At 28.0% G+C, this 17,856-nt stretch overlaps 1 protein-coding gene across 1 annotated transcript; it reads left to right on the forward strand.

Moving 5' to 3' along the window:
• Window positions 1-14,739: 14,739 nt before the first annotated feature.
• On the forward strand, window positions 14,740-15,339 carry LOC114423967 (ethylene-responsive transcription factor ERF084-like). Its single transcript, XM_028390861.1, has one exon. The coding sequence runs from the start codon at window positions 14,740-14,742 to the stop codon at window positions 15,337-15,339; it is 600 nt and encodes a 199-aa protein (XP_028246662.1).
• Window positions 15,340-17,856: the final 2,517 nt, after the last annotated feature.

Genomic DNA, 17,856 nt, shown 5'->3' on the forward strand with positions numbered 1-17,856 from the left:
ATCGTTGATAATAAATGGAAATGAGGATGGCAGAAAACAAAGACTCGTTGAACATGCAACTCTTATTTCCACCGTTAGATTTGCATCGATTTCAGGCATTGTGCTTATCATTTGGAAATCATCACGAGCCATGGACCACTGGGGGTGGGACAGTGATGTTACCTACCATCCTTTTTGCAGCATACATATGGTAATTGCTCATCTGTCTCACTTCTACCGATTGGGACTGTCTGGTACGTATACAAAAATTAATTAGTAGATATGTAATTAATTTCTGCAACTTTGAGTGAAAAAATAAATTGGCCAACACCAAATTGGCCAATTTTGTGAATACACGATGGACGACATGGAGGTTGGTTTATTTTCTCTTATGCATTTATAACATTTCTTTGCAGCTAATTTAGTACTAATTAAGAGAAATGTTGAATGACACCTAAAAGTCGTACGAATATGTAGAAATCTGATCGGTTATTTACTATATTTATCAACTGATTGCTTTCTGTAAACACGGCTGTGAGAATCTGTTATTCTTTAACATATATAAGTCGTACGCTCATGCAATTTGTGCAAGACAATTTCATACTATATAGCAGTTCTATGTTTATGATGTGTAGACACAATTTTTTCTTTTACCCTCCGGTTTTATGAATGTATAGTTACATTTTTCTATTTTTATGATGTGTAGACGCATTAATCTTATGAATTTATAATTGTTCAAATTTTGGTTAATCTTTGGGTATAAAACAAATTATACTAAAAATGTATATGCCTTATTTTGCACTAATATCATGGTTTGTAAAAAAAAATTACTAATAAATTTTGGGTTTAATTTCTTTAAAAAAGAAACACACTGTGAAAAAGGAGTTTAAAGTTAACTATACAATACAATTTCTCCACCACTCTTTTGCTTTATTTGTTCTATTATTTCAAAAATATTTGTTGTATCTTTTACTTTTTCTCTTTTTTTTAAGGTTATGATTATGAATTTGTCAACTTTTTCTTTCATTTCACTCTCTTTTTATTTTATTTTTCTATTTCTCTTTTATTTTTATTAAATCATTCATTATATCTATATTTTTTATTTCTCTCTTCTTTTCACCCATATACCTCAAAAATGGGATATACATTAATTTTTTTTCTTCATTTTATTTCTCTGTTCCGTCTAACTTCTACTGCATGAATTGTATATCAACTTTTGGAAGGTAAATATCATTCCCCAGTCAAAGTGCGTAAAATCATTGATCTGTTTTCTCTTTTTTTTTTTCATTTCTCTTCCAAAAAATAAAGAGCATAAAGTAACTTTAACTTAAAACAGTACAATTAAAGTCTGAACATAAAGTATAAAAGACTACGGGTGAGGGGCCGAATTTCACGGACACCAAACAAAGCAATCAGGGTGCAATCAATTACATCGGCAATGGGAATACATGATAAACAATGATAAAGGTACTTTTTTTTGTGTATGTATAGATAAAAAGGAGAGAAAAACATAATATATGTATTAAATAATACAATAAAAATAAGAAAAATGAAATAAAATATAAAAACTTATGCATGTCTAAAGTTTTTCTACAACGAATAAGAAAATAAGTATTCCAATAAATAATATTTATTAAGAGATAATTTTATTAAAATATTCTTATTTTTTTCTTAATTCCCATAAATATATCATAAAGTCTTTCAAGATAATAATATTTAATGTTTGAATATCTCATTAAAAAATGAGAATATCAATTAATTTTTTTTAGAAATTAAAATTGTAATCATTTTAAAACAAAGAAAATAAATTAAATTGGTCGTAATTTTCAGAAATAATAATTAAATTGTTGTTGTGATGATTTTATCTTCAAAATGGATTCCTTACTGGCAATCCAAATAAAACAATTTTTTTTATACGTGATTCCTCTGCATCGTACGTATGAGAAAAGAAGACATTGATGGTCAAAATGAAAAGGCCTTCTTCTTCTTGGTTCTGCATTATTGATTGTTTTGTAAAACCATCACTCCCCTAGAATGAACACAAACTGTCATTTCAATGTTGCAAGTTGCAAGCTTTAATTGAACCGAGCATGCCATGTACAAGTGTCCATGAGATTTGCTGTTTCTTTTCAAACTCGGGTGTGAACATAACTATATTGTAGGATCATGAAAAGAAAATCTCAAACTTTATGTTTATATTCACTGTTCCCAAAGAGCATAACAATTCACACCTGCCCAATGAAAAAGTTATTAAAATTTGTCGCCTTCTTATGCTGGAGGAGGTTTGTCCCGTCATTTTCACATTCCCATTTGTCTTCTACGGAACATGGTATATATTCAAGCATCGATTCCCGTAAATTCTTTATTCTTACATGTTTTTCAAACAAGAAATTGTTCTTGTCTTGTAACCATAACTGTAGATTCAATGAGCATCACTTTAATTAACTATTATAGTACATATTTCATAAATTTATATTTACTTCATATTTTAAAACATTTAATAAATTACATTTTTCTCTTTCACTATAATTAAAACCAAAATTAATAAGGGATATTTGGTTTAGTTGTTTCCTATTTTTATTTTTACTTAAAATAGAAAATATTGATAAAAATGTGTTTAATTGGATTTTTGAAAACATTTTTAGTAAAAATATTTTTCCAAACGAACCAGAAAATAAAAATAATAAAATTCTGTTTTCAGTATTTTTAGTTGAAAACAGAAATTTCATTTTTAGTAAAATGAAAATGCGGTGACAATAAATATAATTTAAACCAAATTTAAAAATACAAGAAGACAAGAAGTCAATATATCATAAATTTTTAGTGTAACCAAACATATTTTCAGAATTCTAATATTTTAAAAATAAAAATAATTTAAAAAAAAAAAAAATACAAATCAAATTCACCCTAACTTTTTCTTGTTTTCTTGAGTAAAATCGTAGTTAATTAGCTGTGTATGTTATTAAACCGGCCATTAAAAGGATCAATACTTATAATTTTTTATTATTTTACTTGAATGACCGATACACGAATCATGCTTCCAACACAATCATTTTTCTTCTTTGACCATTCTCCTTTCACGCATTCAATTATTGGTAATATTTAAAAGGATAATATATATATTCAAAATTAAATTTTCCTAAAAACTATATTAACTTTTACTGAATGAGACTCATAGAATTTTCAATCTGAACAATAATTTTATTATAAAATTTATTCAACTTGTTTGTACTTTTAAGCAATATCTTATGATTAATTTATTTTTTCTTTTAATTAATGAAGAAAAGGAAAGATTAGAATTACAAACATACAAAAATTATGTCATCTATATCAAAAGTTACACAAGGTAAAATATTATTAGAATAAAGTTCTAACGTGATCAATGACACATTGGTCAAAACTCCCTTCTCCGCAAGAATTTCAGCGCAAGCATTCCTTTTCCACGAATGATAACTATCTCTCATTGAAGGGTCACGAATGACTTAATAGATGTAACTATCGTTGCAAATTGGTGAAACGAAGATGATTGCTACTCAACCAGGTGAATAGAAGCTAAGAAGTTTATCTCTATGATGATATGTCTAAACTTATTATTTCATGTATGGTGCATCTCATTGAGGATAGCAAAGAGCTCGGCATTCATGTTTGTAGTGTGACCATAGAACCCAGAGAGCCAAAGTCCATGAGAGTCCCTCATTATACCTCTAAAACTTGATGGCCCTGGGTTACCCAAAGAACTTCCATCATTATTCAACTTGATGAAAGGAGAAATAGCTTCAAACCATATAACATTACGCGGGTCTCTTGCAAAAGAAGATGTCTTGAAGAGTGAGTTGAGTCTAAATGAGCTGACATTGGTTTGTGATATGATTCATAGTGTAAATTTATGTTCATTCCTAGTCCTAAAAATAATGATGATTACGAGCTTTCGACATGATCCAACATATAGTCCCAAAGAATTGAAAATTACTCCCCGTGGCATTGTAAAATATTTATGATTAATTTCTTTTAAACATGTATGATGATTAAGTAATTTAAATATTTATGTGTATAAATAATTTGATTAACCTTTAACTAAAACAATTTTGTTAAAAATATTTTTCATCCATTAAAATAACTAATCCTCAAATAAAATATTTAAAATTTCAAAATTATCTCACCATATAAGATTTTTGTTTAATATTTTATCTTCAATTAGTTCAATATAATTATATAAATTGAACATATAAAATTAAATTTTATTATTAATTAAACATTAAAAATAAATGAATTAAACACTATTCAAATAAAATTGTGAGAAAAGATTAAAGATATATAATGTATTGTAATAAAAAAATTATCATTTTTACGGAACATTATGGTATTTCTTTTTCAACATTAATCACATTTGTATATACTTTTATTATTTAATTGGGAGAAAAGATCTCACTAAATACAAATATTAGGGGTGCATTAGATTAGGATTTTAAAAGACTTTTTTATATAAAAAAAAGTTTTGTAATATTCAATCAAGATTTTTAAATAGTATAAATAGGTTTTGTGGTATTCAATTAAGACTTTTAAAATTATTTAATAAATGCAACAAAATCAAATGGTATTTAATTAGCATTTTTTATAACTTATAAAAAGTCTTTTGGTATTTAAAAATATACAAATTTAGTTGCATTATTTTTTTAAGAAGGATTTTAATGGATTTAATTAGACTTTTTGGTATAAAACATATATCAAATAATCTCACCCAAACCCTTGAGATTTTACTAGAATTTTTTCTTTCTTTTTCTATTGGCTATCAGATTTTTTTTCTCTCATCACACATACCATCTTCTTTCTTTAATGTTTTTCGAGATGCATGTGTCATATATATTTTTCCTATTCTTTTGGAATAATAAAATGTTAAATATACTCATCTTCTTTGCACTTTTTCCTTTGTTTTCTAAATTAAATTAATGTTTACCTTATGTGCTAAAAATAATCATGGTTTTCTTATAGTGACTATGCCTATAACTTGCTTGACGCAATATGTGTGACGGTCACCCTTAATTTCATCATTCGCATAACTTAGTAATCCTCCTCCCAATTTTTCACCCTCATTACTCCCTTCTAGTATATATTTATTATTGCATCTCATTTAACACATGTCATTAAATTTATCATGAAATAATTGTAGTAATAAAAAAATAGAAATATAATTTTAAATCTATTATTCTAATCCAAAAGTGAGAATGAAAAGATGTTATTGAAAAAAATATTAGTATAAGAAGACATAAAGTTATAATCAATATAAGTATTAAAAGATTAAAAAAAATATTTTGGTTTTATTTTTTTTTATCCAAATCTCATCATTTTTTATTATTTTTTCTTTAGTTCTTATAATTTTGAACGTGTTTTTAAAAATTCAGAGAATCCTTTCAAATCTTATAAATTTATAAAGTATTATTTTCAAATCCTTTAAATTCTTATGATATAAATTTATTAAAATTCAAACTATCATAAAAATCTTGTAAAGAAATTTAATAAGTTATAATATTCTTACATAATCTTTAAAATTGAGAAGACTTTTTTATATAAAAATATTCTTTTAAAATCATAATCTATTAATATACTTTCCTTAGTTATTAAAAAAGTTAATGGATATTATGCACCATATTATGGTGCCAAAAAAAAAAAGAATTCTAAACTACTCAGTTTGATATTGAGCCCATATAAAACAACTATCCTGTGATCGCCCATACTGACATACCAAACCACGCAAGGCTTGGGCTTAGGTTACTGTTTGGAGAAAGAAAACAGGTCTATTGGTTTTGGTCTGTTATATTCAAAGCAGCAGCGTTTGTATAATGATGTAGGAAGTACTGGCACTTTTTTTTATATATAAATTACGCAGTTCTTTAATTTAAAAAGTTATATAAAACTTACAGTAAAAAATTGTATATTGAAAACGAAAGAGATTTTTAAATAACGTTATTCTATCACAAATTATTATTTATATTAAATTTGTTAACTTTTATAATAAATATTTAAGGAAACACATGCCATAAAGATTTTTTTTTTCGTTTACTTAGAATCTGAAGTTCAAAATGTTTATTTTTCATGTTCATTTTATTTTTTTAAAAAAATGTTTTCTGAGAATAAATTTTGGTTGTTTCTACAAAAATTATTCTCATGGAAGAGGTAGGAATCCAATTTCTCAAGTTACAAAAAGTGGGAACCTAATTTCCTGAGTTTAAACAAGTTTTATTGTAGTCAAAATTTCACGATATTTTTATTAAATTATTTAATGTGATAAATAATCAAAAATTAGAGTAAAATTAAATACCGCATTATTTTTTGATTATCAGATAATTTATATAAATATATCAAAAAATATTTATTATTAACCAAACATAATTTAACCCTTCTTAAGAATTATGATTCTTCAGATTTGCGTCATAAAAATCATGACTTTCAGGCAAGAAATTTTTTTCCTTCTATCAAATCAAACACATATTAAAAAGTTTAATTAAAGAGATTTATGTCCAAGGCTAGGCCATTAAGGCCACTGACTTTTGTCTCCTTTTTTTTTAAAAAAAAAATCTACACATATAATATATACAATAGAATAAATGAAAGATGCCAATTGGTTTTATGGCTTGACAAGTGATTTTGGGGTTCAATAACAAGGCTTAATTTTTACATACAATATATATATATATATATATATATATATATATGTAACATTTCATTTTTTAAGATCCAGACATATAAATCTTGAATGTATTAGAATATTGATCATAGGTCTTGTTAATCAGTCTGATTAAAGAACTAAAAAAAGATTTTATAGAAAATTATATAAAAATGAATTTAAAATTATAGAAGAGTACATTTTTATATAGGCACCCCAATATTTTTTTTTTTACTTTATTAATCAGTGCCCGATTAACATTTGCCATATTAATTATTGATTTATTCATCATTAACTAAGATTCATTACTTATTTAGCACCTAAATTAGATTTCTTACTTTAAAGGAATGAAACTCGTAAGTATATATTATCCCATATTGCAATATTCGACTACTGCTATAAAACAAACAAACACAAAATAGAAACATGTGTAAAATTAAAACTTATCTAACGAAAATTAATTTTAAAAGCAATCCAATTTAGTTACTATGTATTAAAGTAAGTTTAGTGGCTGCAAATTAATGTAATTTTGAAACAAATTGTATACATTCTTTTTCTTTTTCATCTCCCTCTCTATTTTTTTAATCTTTTTTATTTTCTTTTCCATTATATCACATCTATCACTTTCTCCCTTTTTTTCTTGTTTTTTTTACCTCCTTAAATTCAAAAATAGAGTGTACACTCATCATTTTTTTATTAAATACCAATAAAAAAATATTTCCTATGCCCAAACAGGAAGGAGCCTTTTTCTATTTATGTGCTAATGTGCAAGTTTTGGATTAAGTAAAGGGAAAAAAAGAATAAAAATTAAAACGATGCAACAGTTTAAGTACTTTTAATATATTTTTCAATTAAAGTTAGAGTTTTTTTTCAGATCAATCTATATTAACTTTTTATTGTGTAAGTTATTGAGGTGAAGTTTAAAAGTTATAATAAGTTTTCCCATTAAAAAATAACAAAGATCCTTTCCTTTGACCACCAAGCATCTTTGCCTTTTGAAGTACTCAAATCTATCCAATCCCACATCTTTCCCAGTAAGCTTTTCAATACCATTTTCATGAAAAGGACACATAGATGTGGAAGAATATTCAAAAGCAGCTCCAGAAATTGACCCAAAAGATGGAACACACAAAAAGGTTGCATTATTTAGGCAACAAAGACTCGCAATTCCCACAAAACCATGAGACTTGCAACGAAGAGATAGAAGCCTGCACAAATTTGCATAGCACTAAAGTACGAAAATGATAAAGATATCATTGAAACACACTTTGTTTGTCTCTTATTTTTGGGATTTTCTAATCCACTTTCTCTCTTAATTTCTTTTACAAAATCGGAAGGGTTTAGCGAGCTACTCGTCACTACATGCAATGCAATGAAAGCAAGGCCAAATCTCTTGGTCCGAAGAATGAGCACAGTACAGAACACAAAAAACTTGGCGTGCTTCGCCCTATGGTTCTCTACTCTCTCTTGAAAACCCACCTTCTCTTTTCCCAATCACGGTTGCACACATGCCCATGCTCAGTTCAGTGTGCTAGCTTATGGCGTATTTACCGACATTCTTTGTACTATACTAGTATTTCACAGAGAATGTTTACTCAAAGAATAGTGTTACGTAAATTAATTTAGTATAGTATATTACAAAAATTCACATATAAGGAAATAATAACAGTTGGACGTTATATTGATGATTTTTAATTTATAGTAGTATTTGGTATGAATATCATAATGAGAAATACATTTTTTTTCTAACTCCCCCTTTTTTTGATTAAAAATTGTTGAGAACTATAAAATCTCAGATTATTTAAATGAGAGATCTAAAAAAATGATTTTCAGTAAATTTAACTAATTATAAAATATAAATTTTAGCAAATGTTTTGTTGCTATGTGTCAGATGAGTCAATGAATTATGTTGTTTGTGGTGTGTGATTGTTATTAGTTTAAGAATTCCTTTACTAAATAAATTATGTTATCACATGTGAACATAATAATACCTTATATCATTATCAAACTTATGATTTAAATGAACTAAGAATGTATTGTTAATATTTTTCATAACAAAATTAATTATTTCCTACAACTTATCAAACAAATTATTAGTAGTTATTCTCCAATACAGTTAAATATCTTACGCATCCTTTATCAAAGTAAATGGAATACTTCTTTTGTTATTAATTATAAGATTCTTTTTTTAAAAAAAAATATCCTATTTTATAAGATTATTTTTTAATTTATAAGTATATTAATCATTTTTTTATATACCCTCTTAATTATTCTCTCTTCAAATGTTAATAAAAATTAATTAAATGAATAGAGAAATAAAAAATTAAAATAATAATATAAATAATTGACATATTTAATGTGATTAATAATATTAATTATTTTTCTTAAAAAATATAAATTAATTAAAATCTCCCTATAATTAGAAACGAAGTATAGCATAGTAAAAAAGTGATGGATGTATAACCTAATTGATACATAGTACTATATGTGAATAGGCCACTAGCAAAAGGCTACCTTGGAAAATGTATAAAACTATGTGTTTGTGCGTGCGTGAGACCGTGAGAGTTGAATTATGTTGATTCTTTAGCATAGATTGTTGAGAGAGGCATATTTTTAAGAGATTGACTTCTGATTATTCAACTAATTAAGAGCTTGCACCATGTATATTGTAGACTGAACCCGAAGATTATACGGGAGTAAGTATTCATTATTCAAGAAATTATCCTTGAGCAAGCGAGAATTCATTGTTTTGCATGCTTTTGTGTTTACCATTTGGAAGCTCGGTTTTCAAGTTTTCTGCACGTGAGGTTGACGGAGCCACTTATGATTAAAAAAAAAAAAAAGAGTGGGAGGGGGACCTAAATCGAGCTATACAATTATAAATTCTTAGTTATACTTATTTAACTTTAACTGGCCAAAATTCTTAGGTCGATTACATTCATCTTTTTTTTATATATATAACGATAATTATATTAAAAAGTATAAGAAGTGCATAAGCAATATTTACATCTTCAAATTGTCAACATTACTTAACCTCCCGACATCGTGAACCAAAATAAGGAAAAAAAATACAACTAAATCAAATGAAGAGTTGAATCTTAACATATACAAATTATAGCTGCATAGAGAAAGATACAACACCTCTTTCAGCAATACAAACTAGTAGTTGTAATAAATCATCCTATATAAATTAATACATTCAGTTAGTTATATAAATTGTTTTTTACGTTTTTTTTTCAGAATATCCTTTCACTTGAAAAGTATGAGGCTGATCTCTTGAAATAAATTCAGATAATTAACAAAATGAAAAAAATTATGTTTACAACAGTATTTTTTTTTTTTTTTTTAGTTTAGACTCACGGAAGAAGGAGAAATAAATGAGATAAGCAAGTCCTTCTTGTTAGGTGAGACTTATCCTATGTCTCTTTTTCTTGTATTTACATTGAATGGTGCAACTTTTGCGACAGTCTTGATATAGGTTTTTCAAAGATTTAATTCCTTTTAAATAAAAGGATGTACTCATTTAAAATATAAGATATTTTACTAACTTCATGGATCAACTAATCATAACATAAGATTATTCTAACTCGATCAACTAACAATTTTAAGTTCATGTTATGAATAAATAATAGTATTAAATATTTAAAGAAAAAAAAATATTGTATATAATGATGTTACTCAAGTAAAATTGTATCCCACCGAAAATACAACAGCCTTTTAAAAAAAATGGTATAGTTGTAAGATTAAATTTTAATAGATTTATAATTTGGTATACATATGCATTATATTATAAGTTTGATATTCATAAAAAAATATTGCAAGTTTAAAGAATCAATAATTATAATTGTACTTATTTTCACTTTAAAAGACACTTTAATTTTCACTTTAAAAAACACTTTAATATGAAGGGGATTCAAACCCCATGAACTTGAATTCATCGGAGTAATTGATTGTCTCGCAGTAAATATTCTCTATCCACTAAGTACAATAAGTAATTACTATTAAGTGCACACTTTATTGCAATCACTTATAATTGGTAAGATATTTTAGTTAATTTTTTAATTTTTTTATTGGTTGAAAAATTTATTTAATTATTTGATAAATATTGTTTTTTAAGTAGTTTTTCAATATATTTTAGTTTTTTTTAAAATATTACTTAAAGTAATATTTTTTAAAACGTTAACTTCTAGTTTTTTTTTAATATTTTTTTTTATTTTTTATTCTTAATATATTTATCACATGTTCTATTTATTTTTTAAAATAAATCATGATTTTATTTTTTTTTAGCTACTTCAATTATTAGTTTTAATAAATACTTAAAATTTATTGAGCTAGTTTTTTAGTTTTCAGTTAATTTTATGAAAGATAAACTAACTGATTATTCTCATGGATTGAAAATGTTTGATTTTTTTTAATATGTAAATATTTTCTGTCCATTAAGTTACTCACATAAATTCAACACTTTGTTACCAACATTAAAAAGAAAAGGTGGCTGCTAGTAAACCTCATAACACAGCCTGGGTAAAGTTAATATTGGAAGATGGTCTTACTTGTGGTTTGTGTGGTCAAAATGAAGAGGACATTTCATATCTTCTTTTTCCATGTAAAGGGGCTAAAGTTATTTGGTAAAGATGATATCGATTATTGAAAATCCAATTGGTGTCTAATGTTAGAGCTTGTGATCACTTCCAACAAATATCACATGGATTGCTAGGGAAAAAAACCAAACATTTTGATGGATGGTTGGGTGGAGTTCCATTGTATATATGGAATCTATGGCTACAAAGGAATAAAGTAATTTTTGAAGAATAAATACTTCACGAGGAGAAATTGTGGCATAAAATCCTCTTAGATATTTATTTAGTCATGGTTAAAAGCATATCAAAGTGATTTTGATGTTTCTTTCCAATAATGACAAGTGGATCCTAGTATTTGTTTGATTATTGGTTGAGAAGCAATAGTAATGGTGTAACTTGGTTATTAGAGAATGTATCTTTTCTTATGCAACCTCTTATTTGTATAGGTTAAGATTCATTTTTTAGTAGGTGGGTGTATCTTTTCATGTATTATTAACATGTTGATGTAGGGGAGGGCAGCTATTTTTCTTTATATATATTTTCGGGGTGGGTATTATATACCCACAATTCCGTTAATGTCATACGTCTTGTTAGCTGCCTCTCAAACTGTTTTGTAAACTTTTTAGCAACCACTGGTGCTTTTTATAAAATTTACTCATTGCTGTTAAAAAAAAAAAAGCTAACCAGGGTAAAGTTTTACGTGCATTGGAAGTTCTCATGACATATCACATATTAGATACGTGAGAAAGTTATGACGTACATATCCAAAAATAAAGTAACACTAAGACTAACTATAATCACCAAGGAATTAATAAAATGTTTATAAAAATTAAAGTTCAGCATGTTTTGTAGAGTTCTCTCTCTCTCTTCCAGAAAATACATTTTTTTTCACCGATTAATTTAGTAATATAACAATTAAATTACATGCATCATGCATCTCGATCATAATTTTACGGAAGCCTGTTCTATGTTAGAAAAGATTTGTTTAAAATGTAGAAAAGGATTAATTAAAATACTAACTTTGTATAAAAATTAACAAAGCTAAACCTGTATAAAATATAATTTAGCCTTTTATTTATAATAATATTAATTTTATTGTTAATTATGAATAATATTTATGTAAATTTATACATGTATCACAGCTCACGCCTATAAATATTGATGTAGATTCCTTACCTATTTATTTGTTAAGTGTAATTCACTTCTTCCATTTTTCTAATTCGATTATTTTAGTTTTCAACTCTAAATTTTATCAAACATTATTTTGATGCAGGATTTTAATCCTTAGTGATGATTTTTATTTTACCTCAAAACGTTAAAAATCCTTCCCATCTCCCTCTGTGTCGTTGAGTATCTTCACAACAACAAGAATTTCTTGAGAGAGCATTCCTTTGAAGACTGCCCCATGAGCTCCTTCTCCTAAACTTTCACTAAACCCATTTGTGATTCTCTTAATGTCTGCATAAGTGAATCTCGTAGGCTTGATTGCCCTGTAATCCTCCAAGAATTTCTCTATCCTAGCCTGGTCTTCTCTTATTATATCATAATAGCGATACACACGAACCAATGCAACGACAAATAGCAGCAAAAGCATCAAAGCAATTACTACCCCTGTTCGTGAAAATCTTCATCTTTTTAGACAAAATAACTAATAGAAGAACAAGATATTGAAATGCAGAGATGTAATGTGATAACCAAAAACTCAATAATATTGCGTTTAGAACTCTAAAAGCACAATATTAAAACGTTAATTGTGGTTTCTGGCAGTGATTTGGAACTAAGTAGAAGAAAAAGGAAAGGACAAAGAAGGATGATGCATACTTATAACCACCTAGGATTAAAATCGCACACCACCAAAATAAAGTTTAATAAAAACATGATACATAATAGACAACGAACATTTAATTTTGAGATTAAAGACTAAAACAATAAAATTATAAAAAAATAAAAGATTCAATTGATAAATTAAATTAAAAAAAATTAAATACGTGAGTGTGAGACAAATAAAAATAAAAAAATTAAATTTACAATTAAACCTATTTGTTAAGCTACTTAAATAAATTGTTTGTGCCTATGGACATCCAAACATGATATAAAAAAAGTTACTCGGCAAATTTTGCGATCTTAAAATTTAGAATCCTATTGTAAGCGTAAAGCAGCAAGCTCATCATGAATGGTAATCTGAACCCCGAAGTCCAAATCAAATCTGGGTGCATTAATTGCAAGCAATGCCTCTGTTTCTCCCCTATCTATTCCATCAGCAATGCATAATTGCTACTTGACGTTTGAAAGACATCGGTCCTGACATCATGCATAGATCATAATGCAATGTGATCTTCCATTGCGACGTACATGCTGTTTTTGCATTTTTTTTTTCTAAATTGATTATACTACTATTACAATGGCCATAATCAGAATTCTTTTAATTATTTTTTACATATATAATTACGTGCGTTATGCTAGCTAGGAAAGACTAATGAAAACAGTACCTGAAAAAGAATAATTATGAGAAACTTTCGAAACTTTGAATTAAGAAGAGACCAGGTAGTTTGAACTTATAATAGCAGATTATATCATCACCCCCCACACTATCGTACTGGTTCTTCAGGTGATTTTCCCCTCTGGTTATTTTTGTTTATCTGCCCAATGCATGCCTGATCAAAAAGAAAGGTATTTGTACAGTCAATCATGTTTTGCAATTGCAGTCAAACAATCTTTTCCTTGACGACACCGTGACGCTCTCTATACATACATAATTCATATTAATTATCCTTTCCTTCTCCCAATGTTAACCCTCCCTTTATCATGTAAAACTTACCAATAACAAGGGACACTACGCTGTTATAGGCATCCCATATATCAAAGTTTTAGTTAATCAGGGATGTTTTTGTGTTAAATTTATCAATGAAAAAGTATTAAGTTAAATCATTTGAATTGTAAGACTGAGATGCAATATAACGTAATTAGATCACATATCATTTTTATAATAAGAAAGGATATCAGATTTTTTATTTGATATCTAACTAATTATTCTTTCACTGAATCAATTCATATAATTCATTTTAAAATAAAATGATATCTTTAATTATGATTTCATATAAAAATAAAAAATGAATCTTAGACCTTAATTAAAAGATTCAAAAGTTCAACTACTTATCATATTTTTTATTTCTTTCAAACGTATAAATCATATGGTATAAAATTAAAAGAAAAAATAGTATAAAAATTAAAAAGTATAAAGAGTGGGGAGGGAGAAAGGTGTATCCCTAGAAGCTAAAGCCAGCCTAGGAAAGACAAACATGTAGATACGAGGGATTACAGTCTTATCAAATTTGACAGCAATATCTACATCTACACCTCTCTAATAAAATACTATAAGTTTATGTATTTTTTTCTTCAACAAATAAAATATTTGTTCCATTTATTTTCAATAAAGTCTGAAACCGGTATAAATAGCTGGTTGCACTTTGTAGGGGCTACGGTCATCATCGACCAAATAATAAGTCCAAGTTACTTATGACGATGAACGGCGAAATTTTCTTACACGCGCCAACAACCACCACCGCCACCACCACTACTAACTTTTTGCTTCCAAAGCCCGAAACGAAGTCGTCAGAGAAGCTACGCTACGAAACGGCGTTGGAAGGAATCGCCGCGGTCGTAGGAGAACATGTCCTCTTCGGAACGACATCTTCGTCGCATGTTTCGGAGACTCCGAAGAAGACATTGGTGGGCAAGAGCTACCGAGGAGTGCGGAAGCGACCTTGGGGGAGGTGGTCGGCGGAGATACGCGACCGCATCGGGCGGTGCCGCCATTGGCTGGGGACCTTCGACACCGCGGAGGAGGCGGCGCGTGCGTACGACGCGGCGGCGAGGCGCCTGAGGGGGGCGAAGGCGAGAACCAACTTCCAGATACCATCGGTGTTGCCACTTTCTCCGGAAGGGGTTCATGGTGGTGCCGTGAAGCCGAAAACCGCGCGTAACAACGCTAGGAAGTGTTCTTCTGTGGAACAATTGTTCAGTGGGGTGCCTCAACTTCGAAAAGATGATGGTATCGGTGAGAATGGGAATGTGGAGGTGGATTTGAAGCTTGGTGTGAACTTTGGCTTTTACAAACACTAGAATGGTGGTTTAGGTTAAATAGTGTACAAATCTTATGTCTCATGTTAGTTGGTTCTTCCTTTGTGTCTTTTTGTTTAAGGTTTAATTTGGTTAATTTTGGCTAACTATGCTATCAATGTTCACTAAATTAAACCTGGAAAGGTATGTACTTAAATGAGTGAAGGAAGGGCTATGTTTTTTAAGTTGCATACAATCTTTATTATACACACCGCATTTGAGTCTTATTATGGACACTAACTAAATAATAAGGGGTTTAAATTTTAATTAGGGTTGAATGAGCTATGATGGAAAGGGAGATGATGTAACTAAGATTGTAACCAGCATTTTGCACTATTCATGGTTTATAGCCAGCTGCATCGTACTTGCTTGAATGTATAAGCGGTGTGTGTGAGTGTGTCATTCTTTGCATATTATCATTATTATGTGTTATTATGAATTTTTTTCTTAGTTTTTTAAGATGTGAAATGATATGCTTGATAATGATGGGGATGTAAAGATGTGGAACAGGTATCTTGTCGCATATATAAGTGTACAACTGAGATTCAATTCCTGCTGGACTTGCAATTGGCAGTGGCAGTTGCAGTTGGGGAGAAACTTCCTGAGGTCAGACCGAAGTAGGAGAGATTAACACAACACAGTACAGCCAGTTCTTTACGGAAAAATACAAGAAATTGAATGATATTTTTAAATTTAGGGGAAAGAAAAAGAAAATGAAAATAAATGGAAAAGCCAAAAGGGAGATGATTTATTAAGTTTTTTTCACATAAAAGAAAATTAAATAAATTAAACATAATATTTTAAAAAAAAAAACCAACATCAATGTTTTCTTTGGTTTGTTTATGTAGAAAATTAAGTAATTAAAAGACATAAATCAACAAAATGACAAAATTTTCTATTAAAAAGAGAAGTATCTCAAAATTATATTTAAAATTATATATATATATATATATATATATATATATATATATATATATATAAATTAAGAATGAAAGAAAGAACAAAGTAAAAAAGGACTCTAATTAAGTTGTGGAATACTTAAAATATGAAAATTGTTCGATGGTAGTTCAAGCAGGTATAGGAGTTCTAAGTAAGTGAGATCGGGGATTTTGTACAGTTTTCACGAGTCAAACACTAATAGAGTATCTGTAAAAGGACTTTAACGTTTAAAGCAATGTTTTAAGGAATAGATTGAGTATTTGGAGTTAGAGGGAGTTATTTAATAACTTGAGTCTTATAAGATTACGTATATGACTTTATTGAATTATAATAGTATCTCTTGTGTGATTATGCGTGCATGAAAGATATATAATTCTCGGATCAATTCTGTAATATGCTATGTCCGTTACTAATGAATTACGTTTTTTTTTTATCTCACGTAGATCTTAGTGTATAAAACGAAGGTTCTCAAACTATGAGAATTGTTCACTCTAGTCAAAGTTTGGACTGGCAGAATTGAGTCTTAACAATTAATTTGTTTATTTGGATCTAAGACTCAAACCAAACATTAATGCAATAAGTTGGTACCTCTAGTGGTAATTCCATTTTTAAGATGGAAATTAAGTGCATGTTTGGTTTTTCATCACAAACCAATTGCACTAAATCCCAATCAAAATACTAAATTACTTGTTTTAACGACTTTTTAGTATCATTATCCTTTATTACGTGTAAAAACAAAAAAAAAAAACATGATCTGATTTTTTTTTCTCAGCTCCCCTCAGTTTTAATTTTTGTCCAAACATAGACTTATAAGCCCGCAGAAAAACAGATTAAAGGTCTGTCTGTTTCTCTGAATAAAAATCGTTGGCATGTTCATATTATGTTATGATACTCACGAAAGCAGTGTATTTATTTACAGTTATTAATGAAGAAGGGTTCTTTAGCCATGGATCAGAAGAGCAATCAATTTATGTCATGAATTATGCGAATTTAGTGGTGGAAATCACCCTGCAATCCGCCTTACATTGATGCTGAAAATATAAAGAAAATCATCGTCAGCTTGCTCTTGTAACAGGCTTCAGTACTCGTGGCACCAGTGGGGATTTGATATGTACATAGCACGTCTGATTGACTGATTGCACCCAAACTAATATAATAAATTAAAAGTAGAAAATATTACACTTTACTTTCAAACCTTCAATATTGAATTAATTCAAATATTTATTTTATACTTAATTATGTTTTACTCCCTCGTATTAATGTCTATGTTTTTCTTTTCCTTCAAGTAAATTTGAGAAATTAAAAATATTTTGTAAATGTGAGAAACTAAAATTATAAACTTTAATTTGGAAACTAAAAAAATAAGTCCCAAATTTTTAATGCCAAAAAGCAAAATCCTAGAACTATGATTGCTACCTCCCAATTCATGTTATTATTCTTTTATTTTATTTTTATCAAAATTAAAAAAGTAAAACGGTATTTCATTTATATTTAAAAAAAACCATTCACTTATTTAGAACATATTTAATGAGCAAGATAAGAAAATAATTATTTAATTTTTTATTTGATGAATAACATCAT

Source organism: Glycine soja, chromosome 8 (assembly GCF_004193775.1).
Source record: "Glycine soja cultivar W05 chromosome 8, ASM419377v2, whole genome shotgun sequence".
NCBI lineage: Eukaryota > Viridiplantae > Streptophyta > Magnoliopsida > Fabales > Fabaceae > Glycine > Glycine soja.